The 26,156-nt window shown below is 45.4% G+C and overlaps 7 protein-coding genes across 7 annotated transcripts; 3 read left to right on the plus strand and 4 right to left on the minus strand.

Annotated features, from left to right (window-relative positions):
- Nucleotides 1-5,374: 5,374 nt before the first annotated feature.
- Nucleotides 5,375-6,197, plus strand: EDB91DRAFT_1335653 (uncharacterized protein; the record flags this gene model as incomplete). Its single annotated transcript, XM_041325503.1, has 4 exons — nt 5,375-5,399; nt 5,730-5,822; nt 5,893-6,039; nt 6,093-6,197. 4 exons carry the CDS (start codon nt 5,375-5,377, stop codon nt 6,164-6,166), a joined length of 339 nt encoding a protein of 112 aa, XP_041178694.1. The 3' UTR covers nt 6,167-6,197.
- A 1,189-nt stretch (nt 6,198-7,386) lies between these two features.
- EDB91DRAFT_1236585 (uncharacterized protein) lies at nt 7,387-8,204 on the minus strand (the record flags this gene model as incomplete). Its single annotated transcript, XM_041321478.1, has 4 exons — nt 7,387-7,560; nt 7,612-7,713; nt 7,845-7,960; nt 7,982-8,204. 4 exons carry the CDS (start codon nt 8,202-8,204, stop codon nt 7,387-7,389), a joined length of 615 nt encoding a protein of 204 aa, XP_041178695.1.
- Nucleotides 8,205-16,709: 8,505 nt separating this feature from the next.
- Nucleotides 16,710-18,919, minus strand: EDB91DRAFT_207133 (uncharacterized protein). The gene is made up of 3 exons (XM_041326434.1): nt 18,651-18,919; nt 17,189-18,597; nt 16,710-17,128 (listed from the first exon to the last, which is right to left on the minus strand). The coding sequence occupies exons 1-3, from the start codon at nt 18,775-18,777 to the stop codon at nt 16,721-16,723; spliced, it is 1,944 nt and encodes a 647-aa protein (XP_041178696.1). The 5' UTR covers nt 18,778-18,919; the 3' UTR covers nt 16,710-16,720.
- Nucleotides 18,918-19,835, plus strand: EDB91DRAFT_207111 (Vps51/Vps67-domain-containing protein). Its single transcript, XM_041326433.1, has 4 exons — nt 18,918-19,287; nt 19,346-19,441; nt 19,490-19,575; nt 19,625-19,835. Exons 1-4 carry the CDS (start codon nt 18,999-19,001, stop codon nt 19,751-19,753), a joined length of 600 nt encoding a protein of 199 aa, XP_041178697.1. The 5' UTR covers nt 18,918-18,998; the 3' UTR covers nt 19,754-19,835.
- Nucleotides 19,763-21,226, minus strand: EDB91DRAFT_207158 (uncharacterized protein). Its single transcript, XM_041326435.1, has 7 exons — nt 21,138-21,226; nt 20,983-21,042; nt 20,807-20,920; nt 20,691-20,750; nt 20,299-20,643; nt 20,121-20,243; nt 19,763-20,069 (listed from the first exon to the last, which is right to left on the minus strand). The coding sequence occupies exons 2-7, from the start codon at nt 21,016-21,018 to the stop codon at nt 19,917-19,919; spliced, it is 831 nt and encodes a 276-aa protein (XP_041178698.1). The 5' UTR covers nt 21,019-21,042; nt 21,138-21,226; the 3' UTR covers nt 19,763-19,916.
- Nucleotides 21,227-23,035: 1,809 nt separating this feature from the next.
- On the plus strand, nt 23,036-24,990 carry EDB91DRAFT_207208 (other/NAK protein kinase). The gene is made up of 10 exons (XM_041326436.1): nt 23,036-23,319; nt 23,382-23,452; nt 23,515-23,606; nt 23,660-23,684; nt 23,735-23,803; nt 23,857-24,275; nt 24,325-24,433; nt 24,486-24,581; nt 24,628-24,831; nt 24,886-24,990. The coding sequence occupies exons 1-10, from the start codon at nt 23,196-23,198 to the stop codon at nt 24,925-24,927; spliced, it is 1,251 nt and encodes a 416-aa protein (XP_041178699.1). The 5' UTR covers nt 23,036-23,195; the 3' UTR covers nt 24,928-24,990.
- Nucleotides 24,818-26,156, minus strand: EDB91DRAFT_1124188 (uncharacterized protein). Its single transcript, XM_041318350.1, has 3 exons — nt 25,675-26,156; nt 25,449-25,616; nt 24,818-25,391 (listed from the first exon to the last, which is right to left on the minus strand). The coding sequence occupies exons 1-3, from the start codon at nt 26,056-26,058 to the stop codon at nt 25,053-25,055; spliced, it is 891 nt and encodes a 296-aa protein (XP_041178700.1). The 5' UTR covers nt 26,059-26,156; the 3' UTR covers nt 24,818-25,052.

Raw genomic sequence — 26,156 nt, forward strand, 5'->3', positions numbered from 1 at the left:
ACAACACATTCATTGAATTCATCGAGGGTCCCAAAATCCAAATGCAGGTGAGTACTAGTACTGCTCCATATTCCTCTGAAATATCTTACAAAATGTTTACAGGCTACAACAACCAGCCTTATTTCAACAACTACAGACTTGTGGTCTGTTGATCAGACAAAGGCTGCATTTTTAGGCTTAACAGCTCACTGGATTGAGGCTAATGATGCCTATGGTACATGGACACTTGTTTCACAAGTCATCGCTTTCAGAGGTATATTCAGAGCGCACAGTGGGCACAATCTTGCATCGTATCTTTTCGGATTGTATGAGCATGCAGGAATTATCCAAGGGCAATCAAGCCAGGTATGTACTCTACCATCCAGGTCTCAATTTTTGTGTGCTGAGTTCTGCAATAGCTTTTCTGTATTCCTGCTGACAATACTAGCAACAATGACACCATTTGTGACATCATCGAGACACTACTTCACCGCCACCATATATACAACTTTGATGCCACTCAACAGCATCTCCCCTGTCTTGCCCACATGGTCAACCTTGCTGTCACTGATGTTATGTCAGTTATCACACACATTGCCAATGTTGAGACTACAACTGCAATATGGGAGTTTGACCCATTGCTCCCTAATAACCATGTTTTTGGAGACTTGCTTGATGTCATAGCTGCAGTGCGTACACTTGCCATTAAGGTACATTTTCACTGCTGCCCATAAGTTCTATCATCTAACATATCTTACAGATTTAGTCCTCAGGTCAATGCATCAAATATTTTGAGACCTTGCAAGTCAAGTGTGGGATCCCGACACCACCCAAAATCCCTCTCCACAGTAATGTATGCTGGGGAACTGCTCATGGGATGCTTGGACACACCTATTGCCTACGACAGGCTATCAATCTCTTCATCTCCTCCGCTGACAAGCCTTTTGGGCCGATCACATCCATTCAACACCATGGACAGGTCATGAAGCACATCCCATGGACCACATTTGCTCTCAAGGCATCAGACTGGGAGCATGTGAACGATACACAAATCATAATCTCAGTAGGTCACAACTAGTCTCTCTTCGGTAATTTTGACTGACATTTTTAGGATGCTAATGATATTCAACAATACTTCTCCTCTGAGCAACAACCAACACTATGGCATGCAATACCTGCTATGGAGGAGCTACAGATATGGAACTGCATGGGTATACCCCTGGGTGTCAGTAGTCAAACCCATACCCGCACCCTGAGATATACCCATACCCCTGCAGCAGGTATGGGTTTTCAACAGGTACCTGCATAACAGACCTGGGGTACGACCCATGGAGGGTATACCCACGGGTCTCTATGAATTATACCTAGTATGAGATAACCAATGTACTAGCTTACTGAGCTTCTAAGTCCAGTCTCCCATTTCCAGGAGGAGATTCAGACTAACAGTGCACTACCATAGGATTCGCTGTGCACACCATTAAGCGTTTGCTAGTGTTCGAAAGCCCCATTCGTCAGCATCATTTCAAGCCCTTACTCGACACGATCAGTGCAGTTCTCCTCTCACAGTGCGTATTTCATCTTCCCCTCCTTGCAACCTTATCAGAGTCATATCTAGCTCATATCTCACCCGTACCTGTGCCGTTTCCCTTGATTCCGGATATGTTAGAAAGCCCTCATTCACCTCGTCATTCCAATACCACACTTACCCTACCGCACATCGCGCTTGCTGTGCAGTACACCTGCATTGTGTTCTCCCCCTCAGTTCTGGCCCTTTATTCTGCTTTTGACCACATCTTGCTTGTTCCTGCACCGATTTCTACAATTCCAGATGCGTTGGAAAGCCCTTGGTCGCCTCGTCATTCCAGTACCACACTTACCCTACCGTTTTAACCTTAGCCTGGCATGAGGGTACGGGTACAGGTATTGCAACACTAGACCCATACCCGTACCCCGCATGTACCCATACCCTGCACCCGCACAGGTATACCCATACCCATGCAGTTCCCTAGCTACAGATGGCTTGGGAATTGAAGAGTGAAAATTTATGGTTCATGCTGTACAAGGAGGCTATCCAGCAGGGTCTCGCAAAGATTGGAAAGTATTATAGCAAATTTGACAACAAACCTGTCTATATTCTTGCACTTGGTATGTCTATCATATTGTATTGTATTTTTGATTAATTAAATGTGCAGTACTACACCCATACTACAAACTCGCGTACATCACAATGACATGGGGTGGTCCTGAAGAACAAGCCAAGGAACGAGCTGTTGGGATCTGAATGCCAAAAATTGGTATGATGAAGCTCTCAAGGTAGTTGAAAAGACTATGGAGGAGTATTGGACTACACATAAAGCACTTGTAGACTCAGGATGTGCCACCGCCAACACCATCGACTATGACTCAACAGTCTCAACTGTCAAAACCATGGAGTCCAAATATGATCGCCATCGCCACATGTTAGTTCAGCAGGCAGTCTACAAGCACAACACTGGATGGGAAGCTGAGCTTCATCATTACCTCAAGGATATGCCAGAGGATGTTACAAAAGAGACAGACATCATTCAGTGGTGGTTGGTGAGTCTATCTAATATGTTCCAACATATTTTTATCTCATATCACGCAGAAACATTCATCTATCTATCCTACCCTTGTGAGAATCGTGATGGATGTTTGTGCAATACCAGCATCTTCAGTCCCATGTGAACAACTGTTTTCAGTGGGCGCAGAGATTGCAACAGATCACTGCTCAAGACTTGGTTCAGACAAATTTGAGCAACTCCAGATCCTCAAGCATACATGGCAAGATTCCATTGTGGATAGGGCTGCTTCCAACTCTTTCACTACACAGGAGGTCTCACTGGAGGAATTCAAAGAACTTCTGTCCCTTGACAAGGATATGGTTGAGTGGAGTCATAGTGAGGACAAGATGGTCACTGTGTAGTTTGCTTTCCTTACATATCTTAGAATTAGAAGTTTGTTGTATCATTGTGCAACCAGTTTCACTTGTGACCAGTCACAACCAGTTTTTTATCAGTCTTGAATTTCTGGTCAATGTCAGGCAATCAAAACCAGAGTTTAGCAAAATGTAAGGCAACCACAACCTTGGTCTGGTTGCAACCATTGACAGTCCAGTTCAGTTGCCAGTTTTTTCATTCTGGCAACTGGACTTTCAAACACTACTTGGTTTGACTTCTGGTCAAACAGCATTACAAGTTTACAACACTGAATCACTAATCACGTCAACACTTGTCAACAGCCAGCCAAAACCATTCAAATATTTGAGCCTTGTTCTGCCAATACAGAAAAATTGATTCAAACAAGTTAGCCAGCATCTCCCTGAAAAATGTATTACTTACACACCTCTTGAGTGCCAAGTTCCAATCACCATAATCATTGCACAGCAGCTCAGGCCTCATGACTTAGAAATATCAACAATATGAACACCATAAATGAGTGAGTCAAGGCCTTGCATAATTCATAGATCACTGACAATTCAGTAGATTAGTGAGTTACAACAGGTCATGGAATGTTGTGGACTCATACTTTGCACCAATAAGAACTTTACACTTGCAAAATGAATTTAAGTGACTCCAACCTGCTTGTTGGTGCACTGTACTTTCTTAACATTAACCCTTACACTGGGCATTATACTTCTAAGAGAAAACATTCAAAATTGTCAAATGTGAAGTGTAACATAGCTTGAAGCATCATTCCATTTTCAGGAGTATCAATACAGTCACCCAGGGTGTTAAGGTCATGCTCAAGGGGGAGATTACTCAAAGGGCTTCAGCTTCAGCTTGTGCGCTGCACCCCTTACCCGAGTACATGCCCTTAATTTCTGGGGGGCAGAAGGGAAGTCCGGAGGTCAGATGTTGGGGGAGTTCAGCGGAACTCTGGAAGACTATGAGAGAACAGAGTAAGACTACTATGGACAAGTCTGGAGTAGAAACAGAGCAGAGTTGCGACTATCCTAAGGTAGAGCCGGAGAATTAGTCCTAAGGTTTAACCCCTAAGACTCGGAGGTAGACAAGAGATGAGACTCAAGTCCAGAGATGCAGGAATGAGCAGAACTAAGATGATATTCAAACTGAGGAGTTCCGGAGTATTACAGGAGCTTATATACTGTAGGTATCATGTAAGTAAATCAGTCAGCAAAATAAGGGCTATGTACGAAGCATGTGGAAAGTCTATTAGTAGGTGCATAATGGATCAAGTATGAAGCATGTGGAAAGTCTATTAGTAAGTGCATAACAGATCAAAGCAGTGAGGTTGGAAATGAAGTAAGAATGGACAGATCAGTAAGCATAGCAGAAAGGACATAACCAGTAGCCGGAGCAATAACTATTCTAAAAGGAGATAGGGGTGAGTATGGAGATGAAGGCGGAGTGCTGGGCAAAATAACAGGATGGAAAACCGGACTTTAGTGGAGGGGTTCCGGATCCAGAGGTATGGGATATGACACAGGGTGTCCATGGATTCTTGAGGAATATCAGTATCATGCTTAACTATGTTGAGTGTTGCTGCCTGGAAGTACTGGAGAATAATCAGCCAGAGAGCCACAACAACTTGACAGCTGATGGACATAACTTGCCTTCAGGGTGCTTATGCAAAATGGATCTTCAAAGAATATGCGCAGCCTGCAGCAGTGTTTGAGGATGTGGGGAGTCTTTTGATCCACATTTTGATTGCCAGGCTCTGCTCACAACACACCTCTGACCATCTCATTCAAGTATCTAAATGGTCATTGGTTGAGCATCCTGAAAAGTACAAGGCAAGGCACTGGAGTGCATCTCTTTCCAGAACAATGGCCTTCAAGTCACAGGCAGATCATCTGCAACCACTTGGGATATTTTGTAAATTGGGGTAAATATAGAAGATTGTGGAGTCTCATTGGATCTATAGGCCTCCTTAACTTGGCTAATGTGAGCAACAGCACTGTGAATACAGTGGATTAAATACAAGGCCACAATAACAAGTACTACATCAGGAAAAACTATATCTCTATATAGAGGACCATCCTCTATATAGCCCCGATAGCACACCACAGCTCTATACAGTCTATGGCAAGCTATCACAGCACTATAAACCAGTATAGACATCATGAAAGTCTATATATTACCATAAAGTTTGGTAAGTGTATTTAGAAGTAAAACATTTCAACAACTATAGACCCCAGTAGACCGTGGGAACTTTTTTCGATGAAACCCAAAGTTGTAGTCCTTGTCTAGGGAAGTCTATCCATAGTCTTATGACTTCAATAGGTTAAGATCCTAGTGAGTTATAAGGAAAATACTCGAAATTGAAGGGTTCAAGAAAGCAACTTGATCATGGGAACTTTTTTCGATTAAATCAAAGTTGTAGTCCTTGTCAAGGGAAGTCTATCCATAGTCTAATGACTTCAATAGGTCAAGATCTTAGTGAGTTATAAGGAAAATACTTGGAATTGAAGGGTTCAAAAGTGTTAAGGTACACCTTATTTATGTAAGCAAAAATGCGAAAATTCACCTTATGTGTATTCAAAATCCTAATGCTAACAGTCAATTTCATTGTCTTTTTCTTACTGTCATAATCCTAGTCCTATTAACCAAAAACTCGAAAATTCACCAAGTCTTGTGTTGTGGCTTTGTTTGGCACTGCTTATGTAAGCAAAAATGCGGTCAACCAACAAGTCTTTTCCCATTCTTTCCTTCCCCCCCCCACTGCCCCCTCATTAGATTATCTTCCATATTTTTCTTACAATTTTCGAGTTTTTGCCTCTCTTCTCTTCTTCTTGCTTCTCTATCCTTCTCTTGGTGTTGATGTTGTTGGTGCTGGTACTGGTGCTGGTGCTTTGAACTCTGGTAAGTCTCCCTCCATAATTTTCGCATTTTTGACTATTTGACTAATCTTTTTCTAACCCTCTCCTTCTAGCTCTCTTCCCTCCTGCTCCTCCTCCCCCCAACTATTTTCGCATTTTTGACCATTTGGCAAGTCTTTTCTCTGACTCTCACTTCCTCCTGTCTGATCCTCTCCTTCTAGCTCCCTTCCCTCCTCTTCCCTCAAGAATTTTCACTATTTGGTAAGTCTTTCTTTTTTTTGTATTCATCTTTCCTCTCTGATTCTTCCTTCTAGTTCTCTTGCCTCTTCCTCCTGTAATTTTCGCATTTTTGCCTGTTTTGTAGTTATTAGTTTACATGTATTGTAGTAGTTGAAATATAATTTGGAATTTTCGCTTTTTTTTAATTTTGAGAACACTATCATGGCAACAAACAGCTATTAAGAGAAATTTTTGCTTTGTGTTTTGAGCTATAATAGCTACAATAGTTGTGGTATGTTCCACCCAGCTATAGCAACTTTAATAGAGCTATATAGCACTATACACTGGTGTAGTAAGCCTGCACAATTGGGCACTTGGCTATACGAGCTATAGGGCTATGGAGTCTGTATAGCAGTCTATAGCGCTATGGGTGGCTATATAGCCTTACCACATTTTCCTGATGTACTGGCCAATCATGCCCAAACTCTGTTAACTCTGATGTAGAGGTGTTGGATGTTTCCCCTTTTTATGCACCACAATGATGGCAGATGCAGTATAATGTATATCACAGGTACAAACTTCAAGTGCCCCCTGTAACATTGCATCCAGTATTCTGTATACTCGGATTGGCTCAGACTCGGTAAGTGGTATTGCTGTGGTTTCCAATTGAAGCTTCTGAAGGACAGCCCATGCACAATGGACCAACACTTTGGTTGTTTGCATCTCATCATTCATTGTCTGGAGAACATCATCATTGGATGCTGAGTTTGACAGAAGTCTAAGTGTGCTTGGGCTGGGGGAGCACTCAAGAGGCATATGTACTGGAAACTGAAAACTGTAGAGGGCAATGTTGTCGAAATTTGCACAATGGTATGATCTTCAGAGACCAGACTGATCTGTCATACTTAATCAACTTATTAGGAGATAACGACCCTAGTCTCCCTAAGCCAGACCTTGAAAAATGGAAGATACTGTATAATTTCAACCTTAGGTTTATGGGAGTTTCTGCACTGCATTACCTAATGGCTTCGTGACAGGTTCATCTCTCGAGGGCAGCTGTGATAGACTTACAATAAGTTCATAAAGTTCATATATACATGCTCAGTAGGATAATATATGTACTTTCTACACAGAGTATAGCCCAAAATGGACAATAAGAAGTGGAAAAAGGTGGTTAGGTGAATGTTTTCAAAAAAAAACATATCTCAAAACAAACATATCATGTGTTATGTCACAAAATTAGGTTCGTCAACCCGAAAACAGCTGTGACTGTCACAAAAAATAGGTTTGGTTTGTCAAGCTAGCTACAGTGTGACGAACCTAAGGTCGAAATTATACAGTAATTGTTCCTTCTTTTAGCACCAGTGTGTGACTGTTTAGTGTGCTCATTAGCGTGATTTCCATTGATGGTAAGTTTTGTTTACCTTGGCAACTTCAAGGATATCAAGGATCATTGCTAGAGGCTGACCTTCATGCTCTAGATGGACTGACAAGGCTACATATGCTCTATGATTTGGGGATGTCCAAGCATCAGTCGCAAAATTCAGCTTGCCCTCATAATTCTGGTGAGTTTCTTAGTTAGTTTGTGTCACCGCATGCTAACTTTAATTTACCTGTAACATAGTCGCAATGCGTTTACGTGTCTTTACAAAAACTTGTTTCACGTCATGTGCGACAGTGGACAGGGATGGTAAATAGTATTCTGGCCGCCCAGTCTTCATTAAATTTTGAAACCCTTGATCATTGACCATTTCAAAAGGTCTTAGACTCTCAGACACCCAACGGACAACCTCCGCCCTGGTTGTGTACAATCAGTGGTGTCTCATTGAGTGTGCTTACTTCAAACGAACCTGGTCTCAGCACGGGTGTGCTGACGATGTGAATAGGTAACTTTTCCCTTTCCTTTCCGCTCAAATGAAGTTTTAATTGATCTGGTTCCAAGTAGACTCTTGATAGGACCATCTCAAGCAGCCGTGGTGTTACCTAACTCCATCGCAGCTTGTAAGGCTGCCTCTCCCCAACAACTTTTCATGTGTTTTCTCATATTGCCGGTTGATTTGGCATCTTTTTTGTCCAGGTACCGTTGGATATGATGCTTGCAGCCGTATGCAACACATTTGAAGACATGGCATTGGCGCTTGTCATGGTATTCATTTGCTGGTGTTGGTTCAAAAAACACGTAGATCGGCAATGTCCAATCTTTCATGAGTCTTGCTACATCTAATGTTAGCATTGGCTCGTATATTTTGTAAGTACCTACTTAGCTTGGCATCCGATGATTCTGATGGATCTTCTTTAGAACTCTCTGCAGCTTGGGTATCAGCATCAGAATCCAATATGATGGTCTCTGCATCTCGGTGAGCTGCCTCTTCTTCTTCTTCTTCTTCTTCTTCTTCTTCTTCTTCAGTCCTCACAGTAGCTTGATAGATACTCCAAGTGGATGATGGACTGTTGGGACTATTGTTAGTCGGTTACGTGGATGCCATTGTTTTGGGCCATTTCGATGCTGGTGTTGCATTGGGGGCCTTATCGGTGGCTTTCCGTTTGGCTTGGCCTTCTGCGGCCATAGCCAGCACCTTCTCAGTGGGTCACGTGGTTCTTTTAGGTAACATCCTTTGATGACGGGAGAAGTGTGGCTCTAGTAGTAAATTATATTTGTAGATTAATTCTTCGGTGTGGCTAGTTTGGTACTGTACAGTTGTTGATAATAAAGGGACCTGTCAATGGTCCAAGGGTCCCATCATTGGTCCAGGGGTCCATGGGTTGCAAAGCCACTACCCATACTCATACCCTCAAGTACCCCTACCCATGACCCACAGGGGTTACCCATACCCCTATGGATCCCTATGGAAGACTATCAACCTATTTAACAGGTTATAACCACAATGATTCAAACACCCATCCTCAATCTTCTACCAGAGGAAGTCGCAGAAATTGCCCTCCAGGTGTTACAAGACGCTGGTCAGTAATTTGAATGGGGTACACTACTGTACAAACTGATGAAAATTCCTCATGTACTCAGGGTGAGTGTCATATACCTGATCCGACCGCTCCGATATTGATATCCGCTCTGCTTTCCGACCCCCTCCGCTCCATCCATCCTCCACTCCATCCAATCACAAATCCACATTCCACCCCTATGCTTCCGCTCAACTGCTCAACCGGTCCCCTTCCATAACCTCTCCATTCAACTGGACCTCTTTCCCCTTTTAGATATATACTTCCCCCTTTGGTACATAGACCCTTACTTCCGGATGACTGGTAATTCCTATTACCGCTCGATCACTGATCCAATGCATACATATTGATATCCGCTCCAACTTATGTCTGCGCCTATGTAAAGTACTGACAAACTATATCCTTGGTACATAGCTTTACTACATAGTTATCCTGATCACTGCCTCATACATAGAAGTATATAACATATCCTGTACTTAGATACTTTTCCTCAGTCTTAATATTACTTGTCTTCTCGCAGTTACATCTTGTGAGAATTCTCAGTAGGACCTTGCCTCCTCTGGACACAAGTCTCAACTTGTTGTCACCTCCAACCCTCCGCTCTGACTTAGAGCCGTGCTCTAAGTCTTTCCCTTATACTCCGCCCCTATCAAATATTCTCCCTTCTCCCTCCACATTATCCTCCACCTTCCCCACCCCTACCAAACATTCCCCCTGCTCCTACTCATCCTCCGCATCACTCCCCGCCTTCTCCACTCCACTCCTAGTCGGCCTGCCGCTAGTAGCTCTCACTCCCCGACCCTCAAAGCGGACCAAAGTGGTCCACTTGTCCTATCGTCGTGTTATGATCAGCGTTCACCAAATGGTAAAGGCCTAACACAACCACTAGGACTCGTCAAGATAAGAGCAAGAGATGTTATTGAGAGTGAACGTCTGAGTCTACACTGGGTAGGAACGAAGAGGTTAAGTCTAAGGAGTACTACTGACTACGACCTAAACTATATACTACTCTCTAGGCGGAGATATCTGAGTATGAAAGGTAGTGATATATCTATATAAGATCATAACATTGCGCCTAGGGTATAGGGCGTCTTATCAACCAATCAACTACAGGAAAGGATAAAGGGTTTATAGGGGTATCGGTAATTAAGCAGGGTTCTCAGGGTGCTGCTTCTATTCAGGGTAAGCGGAGATGAAGAAGGGTGAGAGAGTTCTGTGACAAGAAGTCTCGAGCGGTGATTAAGGATCTCAATAAGAGATAGGATCTGGAGATGTATCGGGTGCGATCGGATCTAGGGTTCTCCAGGGTCTTCGGTAATGAGCATGTTTCTCTATGAGTGGTGCTTCTGTGATAAGGGTTCAGGGTTTAGCTGTGACTGTGCAACAGGTTCTTATGTAAGGGGTTCGGTGAATGACAGAGGTAACTCTTAACATGTCATGTGTGGGAAGTGAAGGTCTGCGATGTGAAAGGATGATAACTCTTCGAGAGATGACTCGTAAGGGACTCTCGGTTATGGTTCAATCATAGAGGCGTGTAGATGCTTATGATGTAGCCGGTTGCCTAATCGTAGGACTTCTAAGGATATGATGATGTCGGATGTCTAGGGTTACGGATATAGATGGATGACGTCGACTTAGTATAGATGTGATGTAAAGATAGTGATCGTTAATCGGTTATCCATCTTATCTTATCAGGGATCTAATCTAATCTTATCAGGGATCTTATCTAATCTAATCTTATCGGATAGGTGATTTAGGGTTCGATAATCGAAATTTAGATGCAGTTGGTAACATTCATGACACGTCGGACCCGCTCCAAATTCGGGGCACGTACTCGGCTAAGGGCACAGCGCAAGAGCTGAAGCCAAGCCCCGACCCCTCTGCTTCCTGAGTTGGCATGGTACCTAACAGTGAGCATATTTCAGATTGTTCAACTGCATCTGACCCCACATATTCTACTAGAATTTACAGTATGTCGTACCCGATGATCACCTCAATGATGTCTCCAACATTCTTGAGTCTCTTAGCCTTTCATTCTCCCCCCAGCCGGACCTGCTAATGAAAATGCAAGGCAGTATGCATGCCAAAGGTCACTTTTACCATATGACTTCATCAGTAAAATACCACGTTACTTAAGCTGCCTTAAACAGACTTAACTCGCACTTAAGTGACTTTGCAGAAGTTGACACACTTTGCCAAAATTTCAACTTCAACATGTTCAGAAAAAAGTTGTTGGGTTATGTTAACATACATATTTTATTATAGTTTGCACTAAAAAAAATCAAGATATGCCAAGTGAATGTTGTAGGAGAGAGCAAACAGTTTTCAGCCAAGTCAGCCAAGTTGATTAAGTAACGTGGTATTTTACTGATGTTGGGCCACTTTGCTCACCTACATCGTTCACATCATCTTGCACCCTCCCTCTTTCCCCTCTTTCTCTGAACTCAGAGCAGCACCCTTCCCATCTCTCACATTTTCAATGCTCAAACATCCTGGTACCAAGACCCTCAGCCATATGGGTCTCCATCATCCGCATCATGTCTAACTATCCTCACTATTGTGCTACTTGCACAGTTCTCAACAGTGACCTAGATGAAAAGGACTTGGAACAGGAAGATGAAGACAGACGAAACACTGCTGCCTCTCATCTCATTGAAAATGGGGCTTAGATGTGGAATGGAGGCAAGATGAGTGGATTGATGATATAATGGCGGCTACAGTCACAGGATGTAATCCTGATAACTTGCCTTGTTTTCAGTCAAGCTAATCCTGTGTACATCACCTAGCATAGCTTGCTCATGCTGATGAATCTGTCTATTAGGGATAAATCCACCAGCTTAAGCCAGGGACCACAAAATCTCAGCTCCTCTTGGAAATCTGAAAATTTGACGCGCAAACACAGGTGTCCATAACCTCCTTTCACTTGTCCAGACTTGTTGCATTATGTTTAAAATCTATGTCGGAATCTAATCTGTATAAGTACATATTATGTCGAAACTTGAAACAAAAAAAAACACATTATACTGCTCCCTGTGTACCAAACGTGTGTGAATCATGTCGAGCATTTCTCATGCTACACACTACTAGTCAACACATGCACGTGCTCCTGGAAAGTAATTGAAGTCATGCCAGTTGCTGAAGTTACCTAGGTCAACCACCCCCCACACATCACGTGACTTTGCCACATGTACAAACAAACACTTTGCGAGATGTTCAAGCTCACTCATCAGTAAAACACACAGTTCCTTACCTTACTTATATTTAACTTTTCTTGTGCAACAAGTAGAAATAAGCCTAAATAAGCAAGGGTGAAAATAAGTAGATGGCCAGTTGAAAAAGGCCATTCATCATCTGAATTCTCACTTATTTCTGACTTAGTTTACTTTTCACATCACAAAAAAAGCAAAAAAGGGCATTGTCCATTCAGAAAAGCACAACATGAAAGCAATCAAGGGGGCCACTAAGGAAAGACAAAACCGAGAAAATCAACAGTAAGCTATGCATGGAGTAGTAGAAAATGGTACAAGAGATGCATAACGAGTGGTGATAGTAGTAGTCTGAGCAAGTTGAAGATGGCGGCGAAGGGCTATATGGAGAACTAGGGATCGGCACCGGTAAACCCCCAGGTACCAGAGCCCACACCCAGCAAACCACAGGTAACACATACAAGTGATATACAATTAGTAATAAAAACATCCACTGGATTCTAGATTAAAAAACGCACCTGTACCAATGCAAGCAAGCAAAAATAAGTGGGAGCAAGTAAACACAAGTGGCGCCAAGTGAAAACACGCGGAGACAGGTGCAGACATGCAGAAATGAGTGGCGCCAAGCGCATACACGGCAAAATGGGCAGTGATATGTGCAAACAAACAGGGACAACCAAAAATGAGTGGCAGTGGGCGACACAAGCGGCACCAAGCGAAAACGTGCGAGGGCAGGTGCAGAAAAGTGCAGACATGCAGAAATGAGTGGCGGTGGGCACAAACGAGTGGGGATAAGTGCAAATACACTAGACCAGGTGCAAACATGCGGGAGACATACTTGTCAGTGCCATGCAACATTCGGCATCGTGAATGCGTGTCCGCACAAGGCCGTCGAGGTATTTTGCCAATGGTCGAGTTGGAGACTCAAGTAGTCTATAGAGTTGAGTTGAGTAAATTGTAATAAAACAAAAACAAAAACAAAAAAAAAAGACTTACAAGATCAGTGCGCAGGTAATAGCAGCTGCAGCAGGTGGAAGTTAGAGTTGAAGTTGTAAGTCATGTACACGAAAATGAGACGTCACGTGACATGTCGGGGGGCAGTTGAGCTGGGACAGCTCAGTTGCTGCATTGGAGTCGCCTGCCTGCTTAGCATAATATTCTCGAATGCTAAGGATCAGGCGTGGTCCCAACACAAACATCTGGACAATTGTGAAAATTTGAAGAAAACCAAGATAAATCTCAATCTTCAGGGAATATGTCTCCTATAGAAATGATTAACCGTGGTTGCATGCAGAGGTCAGTGACAGTTCAGCATACCACTGAGATCGTCGGAGAGAAAAACACGAAGTTGAGGCAAGAAACGGCAACAAAGCTAGCACATGTGGAACTCCAGCGGAAATAGAGAACTACATTCACATTATGAGCTCACCTCGCAAAGTAACTCACATGAGCTTTTATTAACATTGTAAAAGCATCTCCAATAATCCCTCCTGCTGAATGTCGTCGCAGTTCACAGATATGTTTTACAGCAATCCAGACTGTGAGACATAGTGCGAGGACCTCTCATACAGTGTGAGTAGCCAAGTCGTGGAAATCAGAAGTAGTAGATCATCTCCCTCGAAGCTAGTAGCGCACTGATAGGTACCGGAGAGAATGAGCTCCTCTGGAATTCATCAATGAACCTGATGAAATTAAGTCCTTCATTAAGGCTTACCCACTGAAATATGTCTCAATATTACGGCGGTGATCGCTCCACCGGTGATGTTGACAGCCAGGAAGACAACAACGAGAAATGTCAGCATCTTTCGGGATTGTTGATACATGGCATGCAACCGAGCGATCATAATCACTTGCATAATGTTTGAATTGATCACTGAGACATTGCAGTTGTGTAGCTCACCACCCAGTATTATAATTGCAACCGTGGCAACCCAATTTTGTGCGACATACATAGTATGGCCTGACAGATCCAGTCGGTGATCAGCCTCGGAGGATTACACACTCGAAACAAACTCACAACTGTGGCAATCATTATATTGAAAGTTGATCAATAATCTCTCTCACCCCTGCATGGGAGTGCAGTTGATCAGACAGGAATGGCAGGCATATGTGCAGAATACTCACTATGTCTGTCTCCGAGATTTTCGGAACACCAACTGTGTGCTGCTGGTCAGAAGAAACAAAGACAGCAGATGTGAGGAGACATACACAGTATGCCGATGCTGATTGTAGGAGATGGTTTATTAGCACAGACGTTAAATGCTTGGCCTTCCAAACATACACAGCATATGGTATTCCAAAATAGCGCAGCTAGGATAAATTCAAGTCAGCACCGCTTGCCAATCACACTTATAACACGAGCTACACACGCTGAGATACATAGCGGTCATGAAGGACCAGCGTTTCCTCTGTTGCGAATTAATTGTATTTTCATGTCACTCTTCTGATGTGGGACTCGACTCACCCAGACCAGTTCAACCTATAAAACCATTCTTAGCGGGGTAGCTGCTGGTAATGGGATCGACCTACCTCTTGTCCGAATGACAGTGCTGGACGTAACATAAGGATACCCGCTGTTCTTTGATACTACCTTTAATGCTCACCCCAATCATACGTCACCCCAGCACAGGCGGCAACTGGAAACCGCAGCCAAGGTTACATCGACACGTCAAAGGCATCATCTGACTGACTCTCCACGAACCTAAAAAATAGCTAGTAATTCGACTCGAATTGATAAACAGCCACCAATTGGGATCATTTGAGATCAGGGTCATACTGTTAGAGGATAGGTATGAGGGAGTCGCGAACTTGGTGGACGTATGACAATAGCATTTGCTAGATATATATACTATCATCCAACACCTTCATGGCATCTGAGGAATTATATCCGTTCCTGCTGGCCTCACTTGACCACAGTAAGTATTTGTGAGTAGAACGGGTCGTCAATCCAGGAGCCCTCATGTTTGAATGAAACGAGGTAGATTTTGATCATGAACATACAAAGTCATGCATGAAACATCCGGACAGTGTAAGGTAATCACTGTTCGCAATTTCGGCACTTGCTTTCCCGTGGGCTGTTGTCCAGACCTCCTTGCTACACGTGCATCAGTTAAGACGTTCCGAAACCATATTGTACGTGCCTGTACTATCACTCCTGGGAATCTGCAACTGGCATGTAATATGCAAAATGTTCAAAACACCTCAATGCGCTGCTTGAATCACCTCGAAAAAATTCATGTGTATGTAGGCTACTTAGAGATGATGTATTGTCCAAGTAGAATAAAATTTTCTTGAGTGTTGCAGCTGCGAGAGACAGAATAGTGGTGATTTGCAACCTTGTATAATCATAAATGATCCAGATCCCATAGATCCTAGAGAGATATTCAAAAAGTTACACCCGGAGCATATCAAACACCTCGTCAGGGTGTCAGAACACAATTTCGATAGAGGCCATTCTCTTGTTTTAAGATGCTATAGACAGAGGATTGACGACATGTATGAAAGCGTGACAGCAGATAGGAGAGTGTGTAAGAAATTCAATCTCCTCCAAGTGAAAGCCGCTACTGTGCCGATGTGTGACACGACGTGACCATGTTTTGCAGAATACCAGTCAGACCCTGAATTTTCTCGGCCTTCATCCAACACTCCACCACAAAATCCTTAAAATCCTTAAAATCAGATTCATATAGAGCAGCTACGAATCTATAATGGTGCAAATCCGTAGAAGAAAATATGATGTGGTTGAGGAGTTACAAAAGATTTATTGAAAATGTTGCAGAACCCCAGGAGTGATAGTATGCTATGTAGCTTGAACTGTCAAACGTCACGCTGACCGATTTGCCCCCTGTAACGAATCACGGTACCTGGCAAGGTGCCAGTGTAGAAAGAAACACGCACTGAATATGCCTGCATCGAGCGGAGATTTGACCCAAGTCTCAAGATCTCAAGTAGACACGTCGCTCGCGACGCCAGCTGTATCGCAGCCCATCAGAATAGTATAAACAAGATTAAACCCACAGTGAGAGCACGCAACGGTGACGGAGCAACAATACCCGGCCTTGCACTTTTCTTCAAACTCCGACTGGTGCATCCGGCAGCTCTGGTTTCGGGACTAACGTCGTAGTAGGTATATATAGTATGGTAATTCAGTGCTAGCGCTCAGTTTTCAACGTTCAAACGTTCATTTCGGATCTTAATTAACACAGGCCTATCAGCTGTGTGATGCCAATAATTCTCCATGAATATCGGCACTCTCTCAGCCTGACTCGGACCGCGTCGCAGCTCCTATGTATCGGCCCATCATGATTTGAACATGACACGGTATCAGAAAAGTCAAACACGCCCATGGGAGCGGAACACTTGGATCCAGCTAGCTTAGAAATTCGCCAAGATCTACTATGGAATATCCAGGCCCTCGCTCTGAATCACACTCTCGAGTGATCGAGTCCAATGTCCATTCGTAAGGGACGTCAAGAACAGGGTAAACCGTTTACAAAGCGACACAATGCATAATAATAATAAAAATGAAGCGACATGATAAGGAATAAGAATATCCGACTCATTCATAACCCAACTCAGCATCAATTCGTGCTCTTCGCAAGTTCCTCCTCTCTTCGTCAGTCATACACGACCACCCCTCCACTGTCTCTAATAACTCCTCCTCGATACGCTCCTCCATCTCGATCTGCTTCTTGCTCTTCTTCGGCGGGGGCGGTCTCGGTAAGGGTGGCGGAGGGGTTCGTCGGTTGGGGTGGAGCGGTGCGATGCGAGAAAGCATCGTTCGCGAGGATTTCATCAATGGCGAGTAGGAAGGGCCATTTGCGAATGGGGAATTTGGTTGCGAGTTGACGCGTCGGATGAGCTCCGACATTGGGGTTGACTTGGATTTGATGGTGAATGTGCGTGACTTCAGACCGGTGGATGGAGCCTGCTTGGGCGGGGCAGCTACACTTTGTGGTGAATTCTTCTGGGAAGAATATAGATTATTATCAAAGTAATGATATCAAATTTTATCGAAAGGCGGTACCTTGGTTGTTGCAGAGTCTTCAATCGTTCGAGAATCCTTCGTGGAGTTGCCACCTCGAGATTCTTCGAGTTCGTTCTCAGGCACATGGCTGCATTGACGAGGTGACTTCGCACGAGGAGGGTCGTCATCCTCATTCTCACTCTCCGAGAGAATCGTTTTGCCTTTGCCCTTTGGTTTCGATTTGTTTTTTGTAGCGGGCTTTGGCTTCGATGGTGCCTTCTTCTTGGAAGTAGCTTTCGGGACCTCCGCAACGAAATCGTCCGCCGCGAGACCATCATTACCTGCAGCTGCTTCATCCAGAGAGGACTTGTGCACAAGATCGTCGAGCTCGACTTCGTCAGCCTGCTTCCGATCTTTTTTCTTCCCCTTTGCCCGAGTAGACAACTTTGTGTCTTTTTTCTTACCCTTGCCCCCAGTAGCGATAACGACAGTGTCCCCTTTTTCTTCTTCAAGAGGGTGCGAGTCATCGATTGGAGGGACAACGGGCGATGATTGTGCAAAGAATAGAGGAGGATCTTTAATCAAAGACGACGGACCGTGGGGGATGTCTAGATCCATCTCCTCCCCCTGGACGTCGGGCTCAAGCGGGAGAGCCCTCTTCCGCTTGCGAGCCATCACAGGTGGAGAAGAGGGAGGGGAAGAGGACAAGTCGGGTAAAGGCGGAAGAGAAGACGGAAGGTGCGATGCCGTAGAAGGCAGATGGGATGGAAGCGCTAGTTCCTGGTATACGGGAAGGACGACAACGTCGTTCGACTGAGTATCGGTCATGGCTCGTCCGGCAAGCTTAGGTGAAGGTGATTTAGATTTAGCCTTTGGCGGTTTTGTTTTCGGTTTCGGTTTCGGCTTCGGTTTGACGGGCTTGTCTTGGGACTTGTGCCGCTTCCATGGAGGCTTGAGGGATAGTTCATCGAGGTCGGAGTCGGACGTCAGCTCAATGACATCATGGGCGACAGGGACGTAAGTCGGCTTCTTTGCCTGAGTTTTCCGAGAGCGCGTCTTAGCTCGGTCGGCAATGCTAAATGTGTGATTGACGTCTTCGATATGTTCTGAAACGATAGAAGGTGTAGTCGGAGCGCGGATACTATCTGGAGCCAAGGTACTAGCTGTAATTGCAGATGCAGAAATAATGAGTGAACCAGAGGCACGGGACGCATCTTCGTTGACGAAGTCGTCATATATGGTGTTCGTAGTTCGTGACTTTCGCGGCACAGGTCGCGGACGTGGCTTTGACTTGGGTACAAACGTTTCCGCGTCTCGGGGAAGTGATGGGGAAGCGTTTGGTGGGTCGGAATCTTGGTACCCGGGAGGTGGCGTAAACAGAGACACATTACTTATGTCAAGGGAATTGTGTGCTCGTCGGGGGGTCCGCGCTGGACTGGAAATCAATGAGGCGGTCTGAATGACTGATGCTGCACAGACATGTTCGGTTAGTACGTAGTACAGCATATAAATGATTGCTGACCCTGTGAAATCTTTGTAGAAACTGGGCTCCCGCTCAAGAGGACGCTCTGGTCGGCAACTACAAGTGGCTGGAAGCCGTCTTCGTCCTCGCTATCAGCGACAATCCAGTCGTTTGTGCCTTCGCTCATGTTTAAAGCGATATGTACTTGGCTATTCGCCGTGGTTATGCTCGACGTCCTCGACGACACGATGAGGATGTAGAAGTGTAAGAACAAGTGACGATCTAAGACACGAATTGAGGTCGCGTAACATTGATCCACAGTCACGTGCTCGCGTTAATGTAAATGATCGGAATGGCCTTCGATACCGCTGTGATACGCAATCACCGGTGCCGACACCTTGTATAGTCATGTCCACCTCACAGTCTACACCGTCATCGCCAACGGCCCAACGAGTAAAGTCTGTCTCTAGAGTACTCTCGTCTCCGTTGCGACCTACGTCTTCTCCAAGTCCTTCAACCTTGATTCCGTCCAATTCTCGCCGATCCTCACTTGGTGTCGGACAAACGTCTGGCACAAAACCACCTACAGGGCCTGTTCCAAAGACACGCGCCAGAGATCTCTTAAGGAAGCACTATGGTCTCGGAGTAGGTCCACCAACGCCTTTGCCTGGGAGGTCAAACGATCCCATGGATTTGGGTACGTCTCGAAAGTCAGAAGTTCAAGCTCAATCTCAGTTCTCATCCTGCTACTGAAGATTCTACAACGTTTGATGCAAAATCATATTACGAACAACTCATAACCACATCATCTCTGTCTGCTTTACTGAAGCGGGAGAACGACCTACTGACAGGTTCGTGTTGTACAAGACCGTGTGAAAATTTTGCTCATTGAGGTTTAGAAATACGACAACTTGATGGCGAGAGGCAGTCGCTGGTTTACAATCACCATCATGAACTGATTGCAGCCAGTGATACCATAGCCGCAGTGTGTATACGCTCAATGTACCCCTTTGTGTAGTCTCACGATTTTGTAGATGAAGACTCGAGCCGAGGGCTTGGATGCAGACCTTGACCTGCTTAAGGCAGCGTTCTCAGAGATATCCCGGTTGGGCGCTAAAGTCTCCGTTGAGAAGCATCCTTCCGATATCAATCCCAACCAATGACATGCGCCCCGGCCGTTGAACATGCGAACTCTGACCCGCAAATCACCAAAGATACATGACAGCAAGATATGGAGCATTTTATTGATACAGGATTCTCTCTGCAAGCTCCAGGCTTGCTATACCACATTATAACTATGGAATAATGATATGCACATCCTCCGCCTCAAACCTTCGCATAAAGTTCTACCTGCCAGGTGGATCCTGATCGGTGGACAAGACTAGTGATCAAACAATCTCTCCAGATGCTCGGTTTCCCACGTGGCCTCCATATGAGCTCGTACTTCTCGTATCCCGTTTCCACAGGTATTTCTTTGCGCTGCACATGGGGATCAGCATCAATAAACAAGGTGAGTGCACTTTGACGTACATGGACGTGGTGCATGAACTCCTCGATATGCGTTGCTAAGATCATGAGCAGCTTAGCCCTCGTGAGGGTTCCGTTTTCTGTGCAAATTCGCCGTTCCACAGGAAATTGACCATATCCAGGCCACTGCCACAGAGGACAATCAGATCATCTCGGGGGGTGGTGTAGTATTTTCGCTTACCGTCATCACGACCTTGATATACCTCTCTCCTATGTTCTTAAACACCTGATCGTGCCTTCCTTCTATCTTTGGCATCATATCGGAGAGCTCAATTAGCTCGTCGACGCGGAAAGGATTGCCCCCGCCCTTCCTGTTAAATTTGATAGGCGCATGCTGGGATCCTATCCTACTCCACGAAGACGGCTGTACGCATTTGTCCACGCTGGCTGTCTGCGGAAGCCGGTGAAACCCCGGAGGAACGGTAGTGTTGTATATCATTTTATTGGCAGCGGGTGGTGTATGTCCCGTGTAGTTGGCGGGGTGTACAACGTTCCTCTCAGGGTATGGGTACGCAAGGCGCACAGACTTCGGGAATTAGAAATGACAGCAATAAGTGTCCGGTGTGCACTTACAGATGACCCTTCGTGGCCTAGCGCATTTGGAGTAGACGGATATGGGGAGTTGACTGTTCCCTATAATTTCATAACATGTGAGTCAATTATCAAGCACCTCAACACGCATCACCTACATCAGATGTATTGGGTTGGGGCCGTACATATTGTCTAGGTGCAGGACCAAGGGCACCTGCGAGCTCCGGGTTTGATGGCGCCTGAGTACGTAGGTATGCGGAAATGGGTATTCCCTATAAATCATAATCACGTCTACGTCAGTGAGGCTGCTAAAAATCCACAAGGACCATCCTACATCAGTGCAGCTAGCATTCGGCCTAACGGGGTACATCGACTGAGCCGGGGCAGCCTGAGGCTGAAGAGCACCGGATAGTGTTGAGTACGATGTTACATGGGCGATTTGCCTGGCGTCAGGAAATGCAAGAGGATACGGGTAAGCCATAATTTTACTTGGAGGAGACAGATATCTTCAACGACGATCAGGTGGTTTGTCTGTCATTGGCGTCTGTGAAGGCATTTTATAACTTGAGTATCGTCAAAGCGCCCCGTCCACGTCCACATCCACCAGCTTTGACCAGCATCCTGCGTCCACAGGATACTTACAATGGCGCGCTATGATTGTAAGCTGCTAATACTGTGGAATGAGAGTGATATCATCCAAAGGGTCTGGATTGGTAGACGTCTTTCTTTGTGTAAGGTGATGAGTGGCGTATCTTGGCCTGGAGATGTGGCTGCCACCCACAGACAACACCAATGCGGCTGCGATTCGCAAGGTGGCAGATGGCAATAACGACAACCAACGTGAGCTTTGGCAGCCGGGAGCATGAGTGTACTTCTTTCCGACATCTACTGTAACTTGTTGTGGGTTTGGAAGTTGGAACGTTGCTGTGGAAAAAATATAATATGAAAGAAACAATGGAACCTTCAGTTCCATGAGGTAATAGTGCCCGAGAACCGTACTGACAAATCCAAGTTAGAGTCCAACGGTGTTGCGAATCTTCATCTTCGAAATCCAACAAGTTGCCACCGATCTGTGTTTGGACTCGTCTCGAGAGACACTTCAGATCGATACTTTCGGGATAGTTCAGGGACACTCTCGTACGCAGTGCACACCATACTTTTTCTGGTAGTCCTCTCCACCAATGAAGACGCTCGCTTAAGGTTGACGAAAGCTAGGAAAAGCTTCAACGTTGTCAACGTAAAGAGAGGCTCTCTCAGATCAAGTTGGAAGCGACTTCGAACATGGTTAGGCCAGCGTTGGCCAGGGAGTCTTTTTCAGGAAAGACTTCTAATGGAGATGATGATTTCTAATAGCTGCTTCCACACAGGTGATAGTGCCAACCGTACATGCACTGTACGTGTGGTGGCGAGGTGATGGTGGCTCAGCAGTTCATGTGAAGAACCACCGAGCACACGGCAAATAGTAAGCATCATAGCACCGTCCTATGTAGACGCGGCCCCACGCCATACTCGCTGAGTCACTGGCGCCACGAGTGGAGACGCGCTCCGCAGAAGGGCATTTCACGACGGTAGATTGGCTGCGTGCGATCCTGTCAGATCAAAGTTCCACTGATAATCAGTTGGCAGGTCCCCCCTACTATATAATGATGATCGATGAGTTTCGGGGCGCCGTGACCAATGGGTCTTGTACCGGCGACTGAACTTCTGCATTTCACGGTGACTTAAGTCACAGTCCAGCTGTCAACCCAGGATACCCTGCAAGGGAATGCAGGTAAAACAGTGATTTAACCCGCTCACGATTCAAACAAGGTCACTTGGAGGTCGAAGAACTGGAATAAGCATGAAGTCTATTTTGAAAAAGCGCTCGCTCACTGAGCAATCAGTTATATTTGACAAATCGTAACAGCCCCGACTGCCCCGCTATTAGCTTTAGTTACCTTGTTGTCTCGCCCCCCAGACTGCCATATTGTAAGGATTGAATATCCTTTATGCTCCTCCCGTGCTTTAAAATGAAGACGATCGAATAGCCACAGTGCGTTCAAAATCGTCTATGTGACACACTGATGCGAAGAGCGTCACCCGAGTCACGCGGATACATGTCTCTTCCATTTTATTTAATTACCATACCTTATGCTCACTATTACACGGTTCCCTATCTTCCCCGCTCAATTTTCGTTGTACCATGCGCTATGGGTCCTTGTTCCGGCCTATTCGACAACTCGATAAAGCGTTCATGTACTTTCGTATGAATTCTATACTTAGATCCCCGCTCCAAGCACGACCGAAAAGCATCACAGAAAGTCTCCGTCCTATACGTTTACCTACTCGTCTCAATCACCTTTGCGCTCGTCTCCTATTCACTTCGTTTCGTTCCAATTCCCCTTCGAACTAACAGTCAACCTTACAATATGCATACTTTCATCTGTGCCGATCGAATTGCTATTTTAGACCAAACATTTACATCGTCCTGTGGCTGTGTTTATTGCCGTTGTGAACCGCTGTTTGCAAGTCAAGTCTGGGTGAAGTCGGTTCCCTACCTCTGCTTCTATGGCTTTCTCCCATGTTGTTAGCGCATTCGACAGTCTCAAGGATCAAGCAAAGGATGCTATCTGGGCCCTCTCTTCATGCCTTTGCCAGCAATCAGCTAAAGTAAAAATCAATGGGCGAACGTGTCAGTCATAAGAACATTTACTTGTACTCAACAGCTGGCTAATGCGAGTTTTATGATCCCAGTCAACATTATAAAGGTCCTCGGCGAAGGTGGATTCTCGTTTGTATATCTGGCACAAGACGAGACGAGTGGGGTGCGTCATCTCATGAGTTCTTTCCTTACAATACCTCACATATATGGTTGGCATTCATTTAGCGGCAATTCGCACTCAAAAAAATAAGATGTCCAACTGGGTCGGAGGGCGTGAAGGAGGCTATGAGGGAGGTAGAGGCTTACAGACGTTTCAAGTAAGTGGTGTTGATGATGTTTATATTCCTGCCTTATATAAGTATGTGGTCAGACATCGAAATATTATTCGGATACTTGTGAGTGACAACGCGGATTATGGTTATGTAGTTTTTGAACAGCTGCCCAGGATTCCGCGGTTGTCCAAGATCCCGAAGGTGAAGGCAAGATTGTGTACCTCTTCCTCCCGTTGTATAAGGTATATTTTATGTCGGGCTCCGCTTTGAAACACTCATAGACTTTTATATGAAGCGCGGGAACCTTCAAGATGCTATCAACTTGAACGTCGTGAATGGGAAGCACTTCCCTGAGCAAGATATGATTCGACTGTTCAAAGGCACATGCGAAGCCCTGCGCGCAATGCATGATTACCGCACAACTACCGGTTCCTCTTCTGCTCAGCCTCAACCGTCCTCATCACGCGTGGAGGAACACCACTCCGATGGAGAGGACGAGCTTTTCCCGCAGCCGGAGGGCGACAACGAGGGCGGCTACTCCTACGACAAGTCTGTGAACATGCCGCTGATGACAAAGCACCGTGTCGAGGGGGAAGGGGATGTAATATTTGATGGTGACGAGGAAGTGTCGGCAATTCAGACTGCTCAAAATGGGAGTGTGCAACAGGGAAACAGCGAACACATTCCATATGCTCACCGGGATTTGAAACCTGGGTAGGTATATCCCCAGATTCGTTTTAATTGCACCTCTGAACTTCACTAGGAACATCATGATCGCTGACGACGGCGTCACGCCCATACTGATGGACTTTGGGAGTACTGTGAAAGCAAGAATACGGATAGACAATCGATCACAGGCTCTGCTACAGCAGGTATATGCCGCTTTAATTCACTTTACTGTATTTCATCTCATTCGTCTCGCAGGATATTGCCGCGGAACAAAGTACGATGGCGTACCGCGCTCCGGAACTTTTCGATGTGAAGACAGGCATCAGTCTTGACGAGAAAGTTGACATATGGGTAAGTCTTCCCACCAATCGCTTATACATTGTCTAACCCTTCACAGTCACTCGGATGCACGCTGTTTGCTCTGGCATATTCCCACTCGCCTTTTGAAAATATCCAGACGACGGAGCAAGGTGGCTCGATCGCAATGGCCGTCCTGAACGCCCAGTATAAGCACCCCAGCTCGGCATATTCACAAGGGCTGAAGGACTTGATCGATAGTATGCTCAAAGTTAACCCTAAAGACAGACCGAATATTCACCAGGTACGTGTTTCTGGTAAGGAACTGCAACCATTGTTGCTGAATGAATGCCTGTAGGTTATTACAATGACTGACAGGGTTCTACAGTCGCTGTTGTAAAGCACTACAGTATACCTTCATGACTGGGACTTGTGCCTTTGCTCCTTTACTTATTTATCTCGCAGCTGTCATTGCATATCTACCGGAATCATCGCGATGTGGACTGATCAACGTTACCTACCAACTCAAGTAGCCTTAGCTCTTGTCCTTTCTTTTTCACGAGGCGCCTTCGGTTTACTGAGAGGTTTCTCTAGCAACCGTACTGGAGCTCCTGGTGACGCAGAGGAAGTTACGATTTGATCTCTTTGGACCTTGCGCTTCTTCTTTTGAGGCTCTAATGGCTTTTGGGGCGATGCGTCGAGTTTTTCTACGTCGTGAATTTCAAGCGGCTCGAGTGCTGCTGACTCCTTCCCTGCTGCATCCTGGGATTGTGACGCTTTACTGGCAGCACTTTTTGCCTTTGCCTTCGTACGAAGCTTATTGTGTAGCATTCGCTTCTCTTTAATTGATGCTTGCTTCGCTGACTGAAAACCTGGCGTTGAAAAATTCCGCCTCAAAGAATAAGAAGATGCACCACTCACTCTTTTCAGAGCACGCTTCGACATACCACCCTCTGTATCAGGGCGATTCCGAGTGCCAGTAGGATTTGACGCCTCCTTCTGTATCGTCCTTGCAACTTGCCAAGCATCACTCTGTGGATCAACATTCGCTGATAAAGTCTTGAAACGCTCGAACCGCCGTTTATGAGCCTGCGGTAGCCTGAACCTCCGTCTTTTTTCAGTTGCATGTTCAGAGAAAGGGACATACAGTAGATGCCTTGTGGACTGTTGACATTTGAGCACCCTTGATGACCTTGCCCTTGCACAATATGCAAGCTCGGACGTCCAATGGGTCGAGCGATACGACATAGATGGGGTCCCGCAATGCTTCTGACAGCGATATAGGCGGTTCTTCATCATCACTGGCATTGGCGCCCTCCATTTCGTCTATATTCTCGTCCTCAGCTTCTTCCAGATCTTCTTCACCTAATTGCTCTGCATCCGAGTGCCCGTCAGAGCTAGAGTCCGAGTCTGATGCAGATTCGTCCGAATCGGTGTCGTTAAACCCCATGAACTCCTTCATATCTTCGTCGATTCCTAGTTCTTCCTCTTCCTCCAGCTTTTTGCGCTTCTTTTCAACTCGTTTGAACATGGTGATCAATGAGACGAACGGATAGTTCAAGAACCAATTGAACCCAAATCAGTTCTAACTTTTTGCACAGCCACAACTACATTTTCCAGGTTCCTTCA

The sequence above is a fragment of the Suillus paluster genome (genome assembly GCF_016628075.1).
Source record: "Suillus paluster strain FC165 chromosome Unknown EDB91scaffold_17, whole genome shotgun sequence".
NCBI lineage: Eukaryota > Fungi > Basidiomycota > Agaricomycetes > Boletales > Suillaceae > Suillus > Suillus paluster.